The sequence below is a fragment of the Acipenser ruthenus genome, chromosome 27, assembly GCF_902713425.1.
Source record: "Acipenser ruthenus chromosome 27, fAciRut3.2 maternal haplotype, whole genome shotgun sequence".
NCBI classification, from domain to species: Eukaryota; Metazoa; Chordata; class Actinopteri; order Acipenseriformes; family Acipenseridae; genus Acipenser; species Acipenser ruthenus.
In genome coordinates this window covers 23979426-23998371 of record NC_081215.1, presented here as the reverse complement: position 1 = coordinate 23998371, position 18946 = coordinate 23979426, and the positions used below count along the sequence as shown (strand labels likewise).

General features: G+C 37.8%; 1 protein-coding gene across 4 annotated transcripts; it reads left to right on the top strand.

Moving 5' to 3' along the window:
* Nucleotides 1–511: 511 nt before the first annotated feature.
* On the top strand, nt 512–18586 carry LOC117432315 (src substrate protein p85-like). Of its 4 annotated transcripts, none has more exons than XM_034054057.3 (17): nt 512–671; nt 2351–2434; nt 2910–2983; nt 3237–3366; nt 6204–6314; nt 6491–6545; nt 7439–7549; nt 8150–8260; nt 9088–9198; nt 10912–11022; nt 12195–12250; nt 12404–12473; nt 12907–13055; nt 14653–14757; nt 14985–15150; nt 15917–15988; nt 16720–18586. In XM_034054057.3, exons 2-17 carry the CDS (start codon nt 2351–2353, stop codon nt 16854–16856), a joined length of 1653 nt encoding a protein of 550 aa, XP_033909948.3. In that variant the 5' UTR covers nt 512–671; the 3' UTR covers nt 16857–18586. The 4 variants fall into 4 exon arrangements, with proteins under 4 accessions (XP_033909948.3, XP_033909947.3, XP_033909952.3 ...); XM_034054056.3 differs by having other exon boundaries at nt 513–671; nt 14982–15150; XM_034054058.3 differs by lacking the exon at nt 10912–11022 and having other exon boundaries at nt 516–671; nt 14982–15150.
* The last annotated feature ends 360 nt before the right edge of the window (nt 18587–18946 follow it).

Below are 18946 nucleotides of genomic sequence, written 5' to 3'. Positions count from 1 at the left end.
AAACCTGATTGTGGGGCACTACATTTCAACAGCCGAAAAGACTTTAACTCCATAAGATACTTTAAATACATCTTATAATAGTATGTACACCAACAATATTTTACAGGTGTAACATTATCTTTGAACAAGTCTGCCCTGCTAATAATTCCAGCAACTGCTGGTGAGCTGTAGACACTAGCAAAGAGTTTGGAATTGGAGCACATATTTACTGGCCTCTTATTGGCTTGTCAGTTGGCTTAAAAACTTTACTGTAAATGGAGGGGTTTTTTTTAAGGGTCTATTTTCCATGGACTACCAGAGATTGCCTCAACAGCTCTGACCAGCATACAGAGTACACCAGTGCTGTAAGTAATAACTAGTAAGCACTATGTAACTGACATCTCGGGTTTGTATTGAGTCGTGTGTACAACGTTATGTGGCGTTGATCAGGATGTACATGTGTCTGCATGGCTAAAATTAACGATAACCGGAATAAATTGAAGCGCCTGCTGCGTCCTACCCAGATTCCAACTGGAGCTCCCAGGTGGTGCTGCTGACTTCATAACAGGAAGTAAGGCTTTGGGAGAGCCGGAAGAGCACGGGGAACGGCAGGAATACAACTGAGACGGACGGTCCAGGGGTGTGGGAGTATATTTCATTATCTGTAAAAGAAAAAGGAAATCAGAAAAGAAGTAAGTAAAACTGACGTGGGATCGCAAAGAAATTGTTAGAATAAATAAAGCCAGCGAACGATTTGTAGGTAGAAGCTTTGGCTAAATGCAGTTACAGCAGCCAATAATCATGGCATGGAAGAGAATGAGAGATCAGGGTGGGATTGTAGAACAGGAAATAATGTATCGCTGTATATAACTATTTCACATAGAGTGTAACATTTTATATTGGAATTGTGCGTTACAATGTAATGTGTGACAGCTCAAAATGCAACGTGCTTCACTGTTTATTGAGGTGATGAACATATATTACCTCGAGCAAATGATTCAGGACGAATATATTTATATATCTTGTATTTAATTATAAAAAAAAACACTACTGTGAACTTATTATTAACGACTGTTTTATGTGTTTTATCAATATTAACATGTGGAGTTGTAATGACGTAGCATGCAATGTAGAGTGCTTTGAGTTTTATTTTCACAGTTTTGTATTCCAGCTGGTCTAAACTGTACATCTGGGTTTGTTGGCCTACAATTATATCGTGAACATAATGTCTTTAATGCATTGGTCGTTTGCAGACCAAATACTTAAATGTGAAAGTGCGTGTGACTGTAGTGTGAAAAAGAACGATAAAAAGCAGAACAGGGACAATGCTTGCAAAGGAAGTACATTACAAACAAACAAACAAACAAAACGTTCCAAGGTAACCCACCATGCACTGAAATCCCTTCAATTGGGAACCGAAACAGTTTCATTTGTAACACTTAGACAGCAAATGGAAAAAAAAAGAAAAAAAAAAAGGTTGTTTTTTCGCCCTCACTCAACTCGGACTGCATTTCAAATCCACGTCGAGTGCAGAATCATCACGGGCAATGGAAACAGATGCCACATTTTGCACATGAATCAGAGTCGCGTCATGGGTTTACTCGCAATGAGAGTTGACAAGTCATATAGTCAGACTATGTGCTAGATCTGCAAGGTCTTTGTTTATGGCGGGCGAAATGTTAGTTCTGGAAAGCACTTCATTTTATATACTGGTCCAGTGGTTAAAGAAACGGGCTTATAACCAGGAGATCCCCGGTTCAAATCCCACCTCGGCCACTGACTCATTGTGTGACCCTGAGCAAGTCACTTAACCTCCTTGTGCTCCGTCTTTCGGGTGAGACGTAATTGTAAGTGACTCTGCAGCTGATGCATAGTTCACACAGCCTAGTCTCTGTAAGTCGCCTTGGCTAAAGGCGTCTGCTAAATAAACAAATAATAATAATAATAAATAAAATAATAAATATATTAAAATATGCTACACCTCTTGGCATTTGACCAACAACAGCAATATGTGTGCTTATGCTTATTTTTAAAGCCTGAAGTATACATAGTTACTATTAAATGCAGTCATAATACAGATTAATCATGCTGATATATGGCCATAAGAGCCTGTCTTATCATATGGATTGAGCTTGCTATTGATTTTATCCTCTGCTGAGCACCAGGATGTGAAATGTATGCTTAATGTTTAAAGCCTTTTAATGCCAAATGCAGGCAGTGCTTGTATGGGTTTTGCATTATATTCGTTATAACAGTGTCAAAAAATGATAAAAGGTAGACATTTTCTTTATAACATAAGATTCATCAGTTTAGCTGAAGAAATAAGGTTTTTAACTGCATACAAATCCTTTTTTTTGTTTGTTTGTATCAGATGTGGAAAGCAGCTGCAGGCCAATCTGTTTCCATCCAGCCAGAGGATGCAGGTGATGACTGGGAGACAGATCCTGACTTTGAGGCAAGTCTTTTTTTTATTTGATATTGTTTAAATTGAGTTTGGTCCAGATAATCTTATAGCCTCTCTTGTTGAAGAATGTCACAAATGTGCTATAAGAATAGTTGTAACAGCTGATGCATCTTGCTCTAAGTTCTGTTTGTGGGTTAAGTGACACCAGAGATATTAACTGGCATGATTCCTGTCTGAAGACCCAAGAGAATCAATGAGAACCATGATGTGCATTGAAAGACGTTAACTGCCTGGAGCACGAGTGCTGCTGATATAGTGATTGCTGCAAATAAAGGAATCTGAATAATCCAGTTTATGTTTTACTTTAAATCTAAAGTTGTGATTCCCGGCATCGCTTTTGTTTGAGTTGTTGTAAAGGTTTGGCCAGGCAGAGCTCACCAACCTTCTGGGAGTGAGAAGTGATTAATTTTTATGTGGATTATCAGACAGCTAGGCCAGTTGTTTAAAATGTGATTGTTTAAAACAGAACGATGTGTCTGAGAAAGAACAGAGATGGGGTGCGAAGACAATAGAAGGATCTGGACATCAGGAACATATTAAGTAAGTTGCTCCTGACCGTTAAACCTGTCTGTGCGGTATGATTTAGTGTAACTGTTAAATGTTTGCTCCAGCTCAAGGGATTCTATGCTTGTGACAGCTATTCTATTTATGTGCAAAGTTTGGATCTATGTATTTATTTACAAATGTACTCGATGTTCAAACAATGAAGTATTCACACTGTGGGTTAGTCTGGTATACAGAAATCGAATGTTTTCCCATGAAGTCTCTTCATGCTCGGTTTGCTTGGCTGCAGCATTCATAAACTGCGGGAGAACGTCTCTGACGAGCACCACAACTTGAAGCAGAAGGAGCTGGAAAACATGCCTAAAGCATCCCACGGCTACGGGGGGAAGTTTGGTGTGCAGCAAGACCGAATGGATAAGGTACTGCAGTACTGGTGGATATTTTGTGTAGTTGAGGATAGATGGAACAACCCCATACTTATCATATTGCTACAGTGCTTTTAAAATGTTGCCAATAAATGAAAAGTACAGTGGAACGTTGCATATCCAACCGTCACCTTGATCAATTAACCGCCTCGCTAAATAAATATTAAAAGTAGGCTACAAGAGCGCTTGCAGCATGGTGGTGTAGCTTTTAAATGCATTTGAATTAAACAAAGCAAGCTTCATAAAAGCAATGCTTTTCTTTAAGAAAGAAGCCATCAGTTGCAGGTTACTATGCTTTGCGTGGAGATGGCTTATAGCAAACCTCATAGCAACACTGTGTATTTGTAGCCAAATTAATCTTGTTTACGTTTGCTTACTTTTTAAAGCAAACAATGTCACCATGTTTAAAGCAGTTTGTGTGTTGTTTTTGTTCACTAGTCTATTATGGATGTGTAAATGCTTTTTCTATAGATGTTCGCAAATCCAACTTTTATACAAATCCGCCTATACCCCAGTCCACAAGGGGTCGGATATGCGACGTTGTACTGTATTTCGTATTTTATAACTAGTCATCTACTATTATTTGATTTATGTATTTTAAACTGAAATGAATTGCAGCTACTTATTCTTTGGGGCCAGGTTCCAGAGAGTGTGGAAAGGGTCTATAGATGTTATTTATTATTAGGTGTACCTGTAGTGACTGTGTATGCATCTTCTGTTGTGCGTCTATTGTTGCCTAATGATGTGTATATTTGAGTAGCTCAATTATTTAGCAACTCTAGGAACTTACAGGGTAAGTAGAAGACCGCTGGAAGTACTGTAGGCGGATCCTGTTTCTGAGAATGTGTCTGAACATGAGTGGATTCTAATTAGATGGGACTAAACCTGTTTTCTATGTTGATTTCTGTGCCTATAAACATAGTTTGAGCCCCTTCCCCCCAGGTGATGCAGCTTACTGGAATGCACTCGGAGTTTGTAAGTCCAGTACTGCCTTAGAATGACATCAAACCCCATTGCTTTCCACTGACCATTTGTGGGTTGATCTTACTTTCTTCCTGCCCTATTACAGGGCAGATCCACAAAGGTTTGCTTATGAGTCCTTGTGGATTGGGTCCAGAATACAGCTTGCAAAGGAAATGTTGCACAGTTGTTCTGTTTTGGAAATTCTTTGCATGTTTGCTGTTTATGAACACACACTCAGACATGCACACGTGTTTATGAACACACACTCAGACATGCACACGTGTTGGTCTGTATTACCAACAGCTGAATAAGAGATCATTCCAAGGGTGTCGGACATCAGTAGGCTGGCTTGAAAATAGTCAGGTATTCAGTTTTCATAAATGTATTGGGACCTTGAAACTGATTTGTAGAAAATCTGTATTTCAGTCCTGCTGTTATTCTGCAGTAAAGTTTTGGATCACTTTCCCAGTATAGTTCACATAGGTACTCTGAGAGACGACAAGGTCAAATAATTCGAGCATTGGGTGATTTCCCAGGTCTTGCAGCACCTGTGTAATTTCAGTACATTTAATTTCCTCTTGCGAGTACTGGGAGGAAATGCCATTAGTAAAAATCAACATCGTGAAATCTATCTCTCTACACTTTCCTCGGCTGCACGGCCAGCAATAGCAAGTGCGACTGATCTAATTGACACAGTTTGAAGCCCATTATATTCTGAATTGCTTGGCAAAGTTCAGAACTTCCATCTCTCACACCCGGCTCCTCTTAATTGGCAGTATCCTGGTGCAATAATCTGCCTGCTTCTGTGTGCCACCTGATCAGGAGCTGGAGCCAAGATCAACATAATGGACTGCAGTCATTTGCTCTGGTTTCTGGCTGAGTGCGTGAACCGGATAATACAGGAAGCGCCAGGACAAAAAAAAACCCTGAGTGCTAACATTTCACACCTTTCTGCATGAAAAACAACTCCAAATCCCGTTTAAGAAGGGTATCCTGGCAGACTTGATGAAATCACATTTAGATCAGTGGGGGAATATATATAATATATATATATATATATAATATATATATATATACTGCGATACAATAATTAATCGGATCGATTTTTCGCAGTTTATTAGAGCAGCTCAGTATTTCCCCTACTTTTTGGTTTGCCCCTTGATATGAGCATCCACCAGAAGCCTGCCCACAATTAACCCAGCTGTGAAAAGGGTACTCTACCTTGAAAGCACTGATGCCGATGCTTCGCTCGACCGCCATGCTGTACAGAATGAAGGCAAACCTTACGTCCTTGGTTGACCTTCATCTGTGTCTCTCGTTCTGTGAAAGAAAATGCGTATTGCCTTGTGGTAATAAATCGAGGTCCCTTGGTTTATCTGCCGAGTGCTTCAACAGCTGAGCTGCTTGGCAGTTTGACAGGCTTGAAGTGTCAAGACCCGCACACAGTCATATGCACCCCAGTAGTTCAAGTGGTTCAGATTCAAACCACATCTAATCAAATAGCCTGGCTACCTTTTCCAGTTAATCGTCGCCGACCTTGACACAGAGCTGTCCTTCAGCAACAATAGAGATATGCAAAGGTGTAAAATGAAATAAACAAAACATCCTTGTAAATGTATCTGTCCTGAACAAAAACAATTGAGAGGTTATTCAAAATGTAAAATATGTGGGCTGTAGTCCTTTTTTATTAAATGTAAACAATGGAACGTGGATTTCACTAGCCTTGAGCTACGCTGTTCTGCTTTCATTTCTAAAGGCAAGTTAAAGCTAGGGGAAGCCTACCGTAAAATCCCTTCCACTTAATGAAACAGACAATAAAAGCTCAGTATCATGTTTGAAAAGTCAACTGTTCCCCTCTCTTTTTGCAGTCTGCTGTAGGCAACGAGTACCAGAGCAAACTCTCCAAGCATTGCTCCCAGACAGATTCAGTCAAGGGGTTTGGTGGAAAGTTTGGTGTACAGGCAGACCGAGTTGACCAGGTACAGCACATATTTTACACACTTACAGGCTATTTTATCACTGTGTTTCACTGGAACACAGTCCTGTGCACTTTCTGTTTTAAATGAGGTTGCTTGAAGGTGATGTTGACATACTTCACTGGTTTTTACCTGTATTGTTCTTTTTGCAATTATCATGTTTTTTTTTTTTTGTCAAGTCTGCTGTTGGATTTGAATATACTGGCAAGACCGAAAAACACGCCTCACAAAAAGGTAATGCTTGTTTGTATAGATGTATATGTTTTTTATGATGTCAGTGCTGTGTTAGTAATTCTGGTAAAGCTTTTATTTTCTGTTATGTTCCGCTTGTTGTAGATCAGATGGCTTGAGAGCCCTTGTGGTTATTTTACTGCGCTTGCACATGCATTAGCAACACCACTTTTCCACTCAATCACCACTTTTCCTCTCAGGTTCAGCACAGCTTAACTTCATAATGCTTTATATGAATGTACACCTTTTTATATACATAACAGATTTATTAATCTGAAATGAGGTTTGAACTTTAATACTGTTCCTGCTTATGTAAAGTCGATCTATATAATTTTTTTGTATATGAAAATGTCAATAGTGTTTAGCCGTATTTTTATTACATCGTTTTGTATACTAATGGATTTCATTTCATCCAGAAAAATTATAAATTATTCCATAAGCATAGATATTGCAGCTAACAAATAAATGTTTATTGTTTTACAAATGCCTAATTCTAATAATGATTACCTTTTCATGAAATCAAATTGCATTAGAGAGTAAAAAATGTTTTTGAGATCCACTACAGTACTTCACAAAATAAAATAAAAAAAAACTAATGACATGATGACATTTACTGGTTGTTTTGGAATAGAGCTTAACATTAAATCAAATTAGTAACGTGAAAAAGAACACGTCTTCCTGCCCACGTACCCTGGGTTTGGTTGGCTGGCTGTTGCAACACCACAGTGCCCTCAGATGTCTGTTCATTTTTTTTTTCTCCTAATATGTCACCCTTTGCTTTAATCAAGTTGTGGAGAGTTTGTTTCCATTGCTGGGTCTGTATGGAACCGTGCATGGCCGCGCAGTAGCATTATTTTACTTTAGCTTGATGCTTTGCTGTGTCTTCAATCACATAGACTACTCATCTGGTTTTGGGGGGAGATATGGTGTACAGGCTGATCGTGTTGACCAGAGTGCAGTAGGCTTCGATTACCAGGGAAAACTCGAAAAACATGAGTCCCAGAAAGGTTTGTTTTGTTTTTTTCTTCTGGTCTTTTTTCAAACTAGGTTGCAGGTATGTTTTTGTTATACCTTTTTCAAAGCTTAGTTTTAATGCTCAGAATAACTTCTTGTTGTTGTTGTTGTTGTTATTATTATTATTATTATTATTATTATTATTATTATTATTATTATTATTATTATTATTATTATTATTAACTCTTTAGGCAGTACGTAATTTAACAGAAGGCCTACCCTAGGACAACTGTCTGTTGGACAAAACAGATTGGGACCAAGGACTTGGACTATTTTACAGAGAAGCTTTTTGTGTGTTGTTTTTTTTTAAATAACATGTTAACCCAGAGCTACTAGTAAGGGTGAGTTGTACCAGCGTGGTTCAAATCTTTCTTGTGCCCAGTTACAGATATTGGCTGGGTGCTGTATTGGTCTTTGCACTTGCACAGGGTTAGAGAGGAACAACTTGTTTACTTAACTGATACATCTGCAAAGAGAATAAAAACATATTTAATTCAACCCTTATGATTCTGTGTCTATGGCTAGTAGGCAGGAGATGCTGAATCTATGGAGTAACACATATTTAATAACTTTTATTCTCTTGTGATTTGCAGATTATTCTAAAGGTTTTGGTGGGAAATATGGAGTGGAAATGGACAAAGTGGACAAAAGTGCAGTTGGCTTTGAGTATCAAGGGAAGACCGAGAAGCACGAGTCCCAGAAAGGTTTGCCACATGTTTCTGCTCTTGCAACACGTACAACTAGAATGAACACGTCAAAGTGTGTTTATGCTGTCAAAAATATTTAAGAGAAGTGTATTAACTTGGGAGCCGCACAAGACCATATTACCAATGACGAGAAAATAAACCTTGCGTGTCTCCCAAATGAGAATCCTTTCATCAAGCACAGCCCCAGCCCTGTTACCTAGTGTCAGAGTATCTGCTAAACTTTGTTTTGTTCTCATGAACCTGGGTGAAGGAGGGGGTTTGGTTCTGGGGCTCTATTGCATGTTTGGGATATGCTTTGGGGAGTTTCTAATAAACTTTTTTTACTCTTCATCAGAATTTACCTTTTTAAAGGGTTTTTTATAAGCTATTATTTATTACCAGGCTAAATTAAACTGGATAAGTAGTTAGTTATAATATACTGTGAGGTGCTCAGTACCAAAGTACCCCTTTACAAGCAGGTGGAAACTTTGCTGTTAAATACCGTGTGGTGTTTGACTGCATCATAGTCAGTATTGCACTGTGGGCTAGAGTGTGTGGGTGTAGGGGGAGAACACTCCTGGACTAGTTTTAATGACATACCTTTAAATTGACTTGATTGAGGTGTGTTTCAATAACCCGGCAGGTGGAATAGGGACGTTGATATAGCTGTAGAAGTAATACAATTAAAATCCTGATGAGGAGTTCGTGGGGAAGAGGGGTGTGAAACTGTACGGCTTTTTATTCTGCTTTAAACTCTTGTCTTTAGTTACTCTCCTCCAGGTCCTCTTTTTACTTCCTCTTTAACGTGCCACATAATAACCCTGGTGATTTAATTATGTGCGCAGACTATGTAAAAGGGTTTGGAGGGAAGTTTGGTGTCCAGACAGATAGACAGGACAAGTCTGCCCTCGGCTGGGATCACCAGGAGAAAGTACAGCTGCACGAGTCTCAGAAAGGTACTTGCACTCCAGTCTCCCATGCCAGCTCAACAGACAATCTGGTTTATGTTCAATGGGTGTTCTTTGTTTCATAGTTAATGTTTAAAGGTTTTTTTTTTTTTTTAATTGAATGCAAAGAGGCAACATCAAAGAAGTAAATAGCTCCTCCAACTTTCTAGTAAGCAAATACAATTGCACTTGAATCACTTGTTATTGGGAAACCATATCAGACACAGTTTAAGAATTTGTCCCCTGCTGAGATTGCATACAATTATTATTTTCTTGAATTTGTTTCAAACCATATGACATATTTTGAAAGCAGTAATGTTTAACAAGGAAAATTTAAACATATTGCGTTTTGACCTTTACAGTTACACAAGGGTAGGACTGATCCAGAAAACGATTACACATGCTAACAAGGGCTATCAGTGTGCAATTGCTTAAGTTCTGTAAATAAATGAATGAGACGCCTCTTTGCATTATTTAATTTTTGTTCTCTAAACTGTTACCAAGCCATTCAAAGTCTGATGCATGCAAACCTACAAGTACAATAAGTTGTTAAAAGGATGGGGGTGTTTCCTTGGCTGCAGTAGGTGGTGGTTTCCTCTCGTTCTGGAAGTGTGAATAAATCAAAAAAGCAACATAACCTGGGTGCAAGGTTCATCTTTATTACATGGGCACATTTAATGATGTCATCATCATTTGAATACACATACTGCTGTTGTAGATGTTACAAATGAAGGTGGATTGGATAAAACAAATACAACATCTGCATTATTTCACTGTCCTGTGGTGATATTAAGATCTCCAGAAATGCGGGGTACATGTATTTTAAAGACTTCTAGAATGTTATCTTACATTTTTTGACTCGTGCTGATGCAGGTATTTTCAACGAATAACACTGTAAACCAGGAAATCTTCCCATAACTGGCTATATGGAATGGCATATCGATGTATTGCAAGACTTAGCCATGTTGTTTCAGTCCCAGTACTGCTACGGCGACACATCCGTTGTATAATTTAGTTATAGCAATCCTCATGAGTGAAATAAAGTACGGTTAATCCTTGTTCAACAGCTGGGTTAGGGGGATTAGCTCCTTCTCGATTTAGCAGCATAATTCGGAACATTCTCTTTTCAGTAGATCCCGGGTTTTTGGAACTTGTGCACTCTATGCATGTTTTATGTTAACACTTTCACCGCTGCAGATTTATTTGAACACTGTCACCTTTTTGAGCATCTTCACTTTGTTGAGTTGACCTAAGGCAGCTTTCATAGGAGACACAAATCAAGGTGCTGTTTGTAGGGGTTCGCCTGTTTTACTGGAAAATGCAGTACCTTTCACGAAAGTTAATGCAAAAGAAAACGACATAGAAATTGTGGTATCGGAACAATCCTGTTTTTTTTTTTTTTTTTTTTTTAAACTTGTATGGAATGAATTGTTGCATACATAACCTCACTTACAAACAATACAGAACTGCACTTGGAGTGCCATTGTTTTCTAATGTAAATTCAAGTCATTGTTTTTTAAGCTTTCTATATGTATTGTTTTGGTTTAGTATAGCTAAGGAACACACCATGTCCTCTGTTCGTAACATTTAAATGATATAGTCTAATGGAGAGCCCTTTTGTTGGAGTACTGCAGGTTCGGTTGTATTAACCTTGTTCTGTTTGTCATTTTGTTTTTTTCTGTTGAATCTTTTCTCCCTTGCTGTGGCTTGTGGTTTTTTCAGATTATAAGAAAGGTTTCGGAGGGAAATACGGTGTTCAGATGGAGAGGCAGGACAAAGCTGCCATGGGCTTTGAATACAAGGAGAAACTGGCCAAGCACGAGTCCCAGCAAGGCACAGTCACACTCCAGTCTATGACAAAACTGTAGCAGCTTCGAGCACAGACTCTGTTTTTGATAAGGCTGTAAATCCATTAGAAAATGTTGTCGTACGTATTTGTTTTGTGACCAAATGTACTGGGTCACAGGAACGCCTTGAATCTGTGGGGATTGGGGGCAGAAGAAATTTATAAAATCAGAAACACAAACTTTAAGTTGTCTGAATGAACTGAGTTTAAAGTGCTATCAAGTTGCTAAACAATTCAAAAATGAAAATTTAAAAGCATGCCGATTTTTTTTAAATATATATATATATATATATATATATATATATATATATATATATATATATATATATATAAATTAATAAAACAATACTTTTACTGTACACTGCTTAGCCTTTAGCTAAAAACAAAGATGCAGAGTTTTTTTTTTTGTGACCATTTTTCCGTGTTAGGCTTGTGACTGTCCTGCACTGATTGTAACTGAAGATGGCACTAGAGGGTTACTAATAGTCCCAGGAGTTCCTTGCAGTGCTCCACCCACAGTTTCAGGGATTGTAAAGGCTGAAATTCACATTTTCTCTTCCACATATAATGAGGATATGCAAAGAGGGATTTAAGCAAGAGGTTATTTTCTGCCTCTACGAGCTTCATCAAATAACACGTTAAATCAAACAGTAACTTGTTTGAATTGTGCATGTTATTACAAATAGCAGCTGTTTTATATCCAGGATAACCGTCTGTGCATCTCTGTGTGGAGTGCAACTATATTGCTATTAAATTCAGTTATAAGATTCAGAAATCCTAATAATCTGTGCTTGCAGAGTGCTACAGTTTTAAAAAAGTGCCTTCCTTTTTGTTCTATCGCTCTTGTGATCTTTGGATGTCTTCACACCACTCTTATTCCAGAGACCATTTGCTTATTTGCCACTGTATATAACATTTTATTTTATTTATTTTTTAAAGATGCATGCCCTCACAGCCTACAGTGTCTCAATGCATCACGCACATCAGCTTTACAAATGTGCAATCTAAACCAGCTGCAAAAAAAAAAGTGGACCTGAGCCATTTATATGATGCGTTTTACTTTTGGCTGTGCGCATAATGGTTTGCATGTTAGTTTTTTTTTCTTTCTAAAAACCTGTGTTTTCTCTGAACTTAACTCTACGGTCTGATGTTATTTTAGACTATTCAAAGGGATTTGGTGGGAAGTTTGGAGTACAGCAGGACAGAATGGATAAGGTACACTTTTTACATATTCTGTTTGTTCTTATTATTTTATTAGCAAAGTTACTTTAAACAAAAACAGACGGTAGTTTTCTAGGTATAGAAGACACAGCTTCTCGATTGTACATTGTGTAGAGTAGACCAATCTTCACTTTTTGTCTTTAACAGTGTGCAGGTACCTTTGATGATGTTCAAAAGCCAGCTCCAGCCTATCAAAGGACTAAACCTGTTGAAGCAGGTAGGTTGTCATTTACTGTTTATACCCTTTAAACCAACACTATGCTGACAAGGCCACTTATGCAGTGCAGTCACTTCAATTTAAGTTACAGATATGTAATTTTAATGATTTCTAGTCTGCTAAATCTGAAAGGTAGTTTGTACCATTTTTTAAAATGTATTCATCCTACTTCATCAGTGATATGATGGCAGTGGGATTTTATAGATCTGAATTCCCTGGTAGATCAGTTCTAAGGGCTCTTAGTGAGCCTCCCATCTTACGGTTTTAAAGGTTTTGTAAGATAGATCACTTGCTTAACCCAATAATGTATAGACCTAATTTGTCAGGATAAAAATCTATGTCCTATGAAAAAGTGTGCTCCTTAATCTTCCTTTATGAACTACTTGATTTTGAGGTCGGTTACCAGGTTGAACTTTTTTTTTGTATCCCAAAGCCGGAAGCAGTGCTAGCAGCATCAAAGCCAGGTTTGAGAACATTGCCAAGCAGAAGGAGGAGGAGGACAGAAAAAAGGGTGAAGAAGAGAGAGCTCGTCGAGTGGCCAAGGAGAAGCAAGAGCAGGACGAGGCCAGGAGAAAGATCGAGGTACATGAGTTTTCAGATGCAACTTCTTGTATTGGTGCATTTTCCAAGCTATTCTCCTGTTCCGAGTCTTGAATTGATTTACAGGGGTAAGCCACAGGTGGATTTTATTAGAGCATTCTACAGCCAGGTTTGGGGTAAATTCCTGGTTTTCAATGCCAATTCCTTTTTAAAATCAATTCCAAATTCACTTTTTAATGAATTCTATCACATCGTTGACCAACATTGCAATTAGCAGTATTCTGTTAAAATGAGCTTCTTAAAGTGGCAACAAATGACTTAAATTGATCACTGTCTGACAGTTAAATCGACTTCAAATGAGAGCAGTTCTGTGTCTTTGAAGGAATTGGTATTGATTTTAAGAAGGGATTGACCCCAACCCTGTTTACAGAACTGGGGAATTCCTGTGAATTTGATCACCCACCCCACCCCTTGTTAACCCGAGATGACCCCTAAAAAATAAGTGGATGATCAATCTGGGTGGATTCTCTGGGACTGTAAAATGCTTAAAAAAACAAGTCTGTGCCTTAACCCACGGGATAGTTGATCAAAGCAGCACCTTTTGTATTCATGTAGACTACAGTTAATAAACGTCCCAGATGAATCTCTGCCAACAGCCCTAAACTATTTGTTGCTGCCAGAAAATGCATGTTGTATGGCAGTGGGCTCAGAGGAGCTATTTCAAATACAATAACTAATTTATGATATTTAGCGTGTGATGGAAAGACCCACAGTAAAGGTTTGACTTTTTCACATAGAGAAATGTTTCACACTGGAGCTATGATTGTGGTAATATGTAAGGAATCTGTCCTCCATGTCTGTTGTGTAGAGAAATTTTCAGTTGCAGAGTTTCTTGGTTTTATTAAAAGTACAAAATGTATTGCTATTTAAACACCTGTATGCAACAATCAATTTAAATTATGTACTAGTAGTATATCGCAACACTTTCTATATAAGCAATAAGAACGACAGGGTGGGCGGTATTGGGCAATACCGGACCACCCAAGGGCATAAAGAGAGAAACAAGTTTTGTGGTTTTAAAACTTGAAGGCTCAGGTGAAAAGGTATTTATGCCGGTACTTTATTTTCTGGTCATCTATTGAAAGTTAATGTACCCCCCTGCCAAGAGTACTAGCCAATGATATGCCAGGAAATAAAAAGCCCATTTTCTAAATTGCTATATTCAAACAAAATTGATTCAGCAAAATGTTCAAGTAATTCTGCTTATATACACTGCCAACAGTAAAACTAGCATTGTTTTGCTTCTGAATGCAGAGTAAGCAAAGCTATGTTTTGAGAAAGTTGCAGGCTTAGTGTTCGTTTCTCCCTTGCTCATGTTTGTGTGATCATTCCAGAGGGAGTGGTGGAACTTCATTGCTACCACTTCAAACTTCGTACAGGTTTTCTGTAGTTTGACCTTGCCATATGGCAGGGTGTCCAAAATAAAGCGCTTTTTCTTTTTAGGTCCCGGGGGGGGGGGAATTAGGGATTAATTGGCAGCCCGTCTAGATTTCCATTGATCGGTGGTGTTTCAGAAGCCATGTTGTTGAGAAACGTCATGTCAGCTGTTAACTGCTACATCTGTTTTGCTCCGACACAGGAGCAGGCCAAAGCTGAAAAGCAGCGGACTGTAGAACGGGCACCAGAACCAGATCCTGCCCCCCAGCCTGCTCACCAAGAGAAGCCACCCAGCCCAGCATACCAGGTCAGCACTTACTCCCTTTTTTTTTTTTTCTGGTCTCAGTCCTAAACTTTTGGACATAGCTGTACATTATTCAAAATTGATTGTACTTTTTTAAATATCAGAGATCTGTGTTGGCTGTGAGCTATATTGCCTTTGTATCAGTAGTAAGCAATCTTCACAATCATTTAATGTTCATAAAGAAAAACGTCTGACTTTTTTTTTTTTTTTCTTTTTTTTTTTTAAAGCAGCAAGATTTGTATGAAGAGCCACTCGACAGAGACTCGACTCCCAGTTCAAACCAGTACGAAGCAGGACCCCCTTCTAATGTACAGGAGCCAGATTATGAGGATGCTATATATGAACCCCAGCAAGAAGCAGTCTATCAGAATCCAGACGAAGTGCACAATCAAGGAGGTAACGTTGTGTTGCTCGGATAGCAGCTTCATATTAATGCTCTCGCTGTTTCCTAAAGTTTAACAGGATTCACTGGAGAGGAGAAACCTACATCTGTCAAACCAACCTAGTTTATCCTTGTTTCATATTTGGGTCATTTAGCCTGAAAGTTTATTATACTTTATTGGTTTGTAAGTATTGTGGATATTTCTGCAAAGTTTTCTTTGTTATATTAAAGTACTAAGTTTGCTTTGTATAATTGTATATTGAGCTAGTGAACACTTGTTAATATGTTCCCTTTTGTGGTGTGACCATGGTTAGTGGCATGCAGAATACTCGCACAGTAAGACCAAGATTTTCTCAATCTCAAAAAGCTGATGGTGTTTATATAAAACAAAACAAAACACACTATTAAAGTTTTTTTTTTTTTTTTTAAATACATAATTCAATGAGTAAAAGTTGTTGCAAAAGGAAGCATTGAATGAGAGGATGGCTGTAAAATGCAATTTAAAGTATTTAACTTTAGACCACATTACCCCCTTCATAAATATATGGTCTCCTTTCAGTTTGTTTTAAATATTATTGTAAGCGGTAATGTGTTTTTGATCTGACCTTTTTAGTTAACATTTTTAAATCTATACTTAATGAGTGTTAGTGTTTGATAAGAACCTTGAAGCCTTTTTTTTCTATATTAGTCTTTGGAATGGAATGACCTCGTTTTTAACATAGGGTTGATTTACTGCAGTCTCGTCAGGTTGGACTTATATAAATGTCTTTCTTTTAATAGACGAACCGAATTATGCAGAGTATGGGGATGACCTTGGACTCACTGCAGTGGCTCTGTATGATTATCAAGCTGGTGAGTAGCCCAGTTTTAACTCCTCACAATGTCTGCTCTAGGAACCAGCAGGTCTGTTTTGATGAAAGGAAAGTGCATTTTTAAAAAGGCATAAATGCTTACCCGCAGAGATACGTGAACATTTGCTGTACAACCCGATTTCAGAAGTGTCTTGCCAAGAGAATTTTAGGATTGAGATAGACCACTATTATTGCATGTGTGAAATACACTACTGCCTCCAATTTATCCAGATGGAGAAATCATGTTGCCCTTGCCTATCGCTGCCTACATCTGGGGCTGTGACATGTTCAGCATCATGAGGTTGGCTGCTCTCCCAAAGTCTTTCCAGCCTCCTGCACCCATGTGTTATTCAGAAGGAGAGTGCACAACTGCACCAGACTCTGGGGTTGTTCTGGCTGGCGCTGGACACTCTTGTTGCAAGATGTGGGATGGCATATTCCCAACTATACTGAATCTCGCCCTTTGCAGCAATCAGCAATCGCAGTCCCACCTGTGCTGGTCACCTCTTGTTCAATTAACAAATGTCACAAAAGCTTGGATCATGGCATGAAGAGACTGCATGTTTTTAGTCTTTTCTTTGTGTGTGTCACTTTAATTTTATCGGTGTTTTTTTAAAAAAAAATAAACAAATAACAAATTGTATGCTATTCAAAGAGTTTTTTACTGTACTTTTAACTTCCTATTATTTTTTTTGCATCATTGTTCATTTGAAAGCTGTGCGTTTCTTTCAGCTGGCGATGACGAGATTTCCTTCGATCCCGATGACATCATCACTAACATTGAAATGATTGACGAGGGCTGGTGGAGGGGAGTGTGTAAAACAGCATACGGGCTTTTCCCTGCCAATTATGTTGAGCTCAGGCAATGAAGCACTTACCTTCTGAATGGGTTTGCCTTAACTACCATCTGCAGTTCTGCAGCAGATACTACAGATCACCTCCTCAACAGGAAGAACAGGAACAAATGTGTTTTTTTTTTTCTTTTTTTTCTCCATTTTAGAAATGCTCTTAATGTTGGCTGTGCCACTTGCAATATTGTAATGCGTGTAATTTCTAATTTTCTAATTTCTGTTCCATTTTTCCACCCTCGAGTTAAGGCTAGGGACTTATTTTTTCTCTCACTCTCCAACAAATGCTGCTTCCAAGTTCATGCCATTCTCTATCAAAGAAAATGCATTGCAATATAATCAAATAAATATATCTGTAGTAAGGAATAATGTGCTGGCATCCAAATCAAGCTGAAATGCACTCCCAGCAATATATTTGCAGTAAAAGAGATTACTATATTGCTCTAGAAGATATACATAATCACTTTATTAGGTGCTAGGGAACACATAGCAGAGGCTAACGTTTTTCTCCAGTTAAAGTCCATGTTTTTATAACTATATCTTATAAAAGTAAATAATGTACCGTTTGGAAGTTGAAGATGTGGTTTTCAGTTTTGTTTTAGGTGTGCATAATAATGTTGATGTCCCAAAAGTTGATATGGATCTAATAATACATTTTTTAGCCAAGGGTTAATATAGAATTAAGTTATCACCAAAGATTCTTAAAGTATATTGCACATTTTCATTGGAAATACTGCATTAATGTGGAAAACAATACTTTTATTGTAAAAGAATAAATTTGGAACAGACAGAGTTGCTTGTGGAAAAGGCCTGTGGTGAACTAAAATAGTATATTGCTGTTTGCTTGTTGACATTAATTTGACTTTACTTTAGCACAGTGTAAGCTGGGATAGGTGTTTTTTTTTTTTTTTCTTTGTTCTGTATTTGGGATACTATTTGCAAGTTAATGTTCAGTAGTTGTTGATTTGGGAAGGTAAACTAAAATTCTGTATGAGAATTTTAATTTGCATATTCTGTCAAACACTTTAATGAAATGTCTTGCTCTTACAAAAACAAAACGTATTTGAATATGCAAGGTATCATACAGTGACATTTTCAGGTGGTTTTAAAACATCCCATCCTCAAACTGTGTTAAAATACCATGGCACTGTACATAAACCTAGCATCTAATATTTCAGGAAATCACATTTAGGAATCATAAATTAAAGAATTTGAGGTGTGTGTTTCTTTTAAATAAACACAAAAGCAGTATACTCATGAATAGAATGACTTTTTAGTTACTTTAACTGTGATGTCTTATCTTTTGGTGGGCATCCCACTCATACATTGGCCCACATCATTTTCCTGTAATTCAGTATGACCAATCATAAACTTTGACTAATAACATGTTAGAAGAAATGTTGAGCAAAAATTAAGGGGGGAAAGAGTTGCATTTAATGTTCAAGCATAATTAAAATACACATTTTCATAGATTAACTTGTTTGGAGAGAAAATTAGTCTTTTGTTAATGGTTAGGACAATCCGTAACAGTTGATGAACATGTACATCACCTTATAGTTTTAGTGGTGCCTCTGTTTTTATTCCAGGTCTATGTGTTTGTTTAATCATTCTTGGGTTGGGTTTTGATAATAAAGTTGTCTTTTCCAGTATATTATTTTTATCTTTAAATCAGCTTGCATAATATACACTACATACAAACATTTGCAAATTGTTTTTTTTTTCTAAGTGAATAAAGTTGTCAGTTAACAGTGTTTAGTTGTCACTTTTTTTTTTAAATCTATTTTTACTATCTCTTCCTAGAGCTAGCAGAGCACAACTTTGCTAGTCCCCGCTGAGAACCCTGCAACTTTAAACTAAAGCAAACTCTATGATCAAAATAACAACGCCCCTTAATCCATCTAGGTCCCCCCCAAACACAGCATGCTAGTGAATTAGCACACCGTGTTATCTCACTTCCATGGAACTTGCTTTTTCATCATTATAAAGTAAATTAACCAATTCTTTGAAAAAAGGAAGTAATCAGCTGGATTTGTACAGTCCCCCAAGGAGGAACAGCACCACATACTACTAGTGAATTATCACACTGCACCACTTAGCTCTATGGGCCTTAT

Excerpts from the sequence above, each read along its gene's own strand:
- LOC117432315 (XM_034054056.3), top strand. The coding sequence starts at position 2,351 with ATGTGGAAAGCAGCTGCAGGCCAATCTGTTTCCATCCAGCCAGAGGAT. Across the intron at positions 3,367-6,203 it reads AGCAAGACCGAATGGATAAG|TCTGCTGTAGGCAACGAGTA; the intron begins GTACTGCAGTAC and ends CTCTTTTTGCAG. Across the intron at positions 15,989-16,719 it reads TCTGTATGATTATCAAGCTG|CTGGCGATGACGAGATTTCC; the intron begins GTGAGTAGCCCA and ends CGTTTCTTTCAG.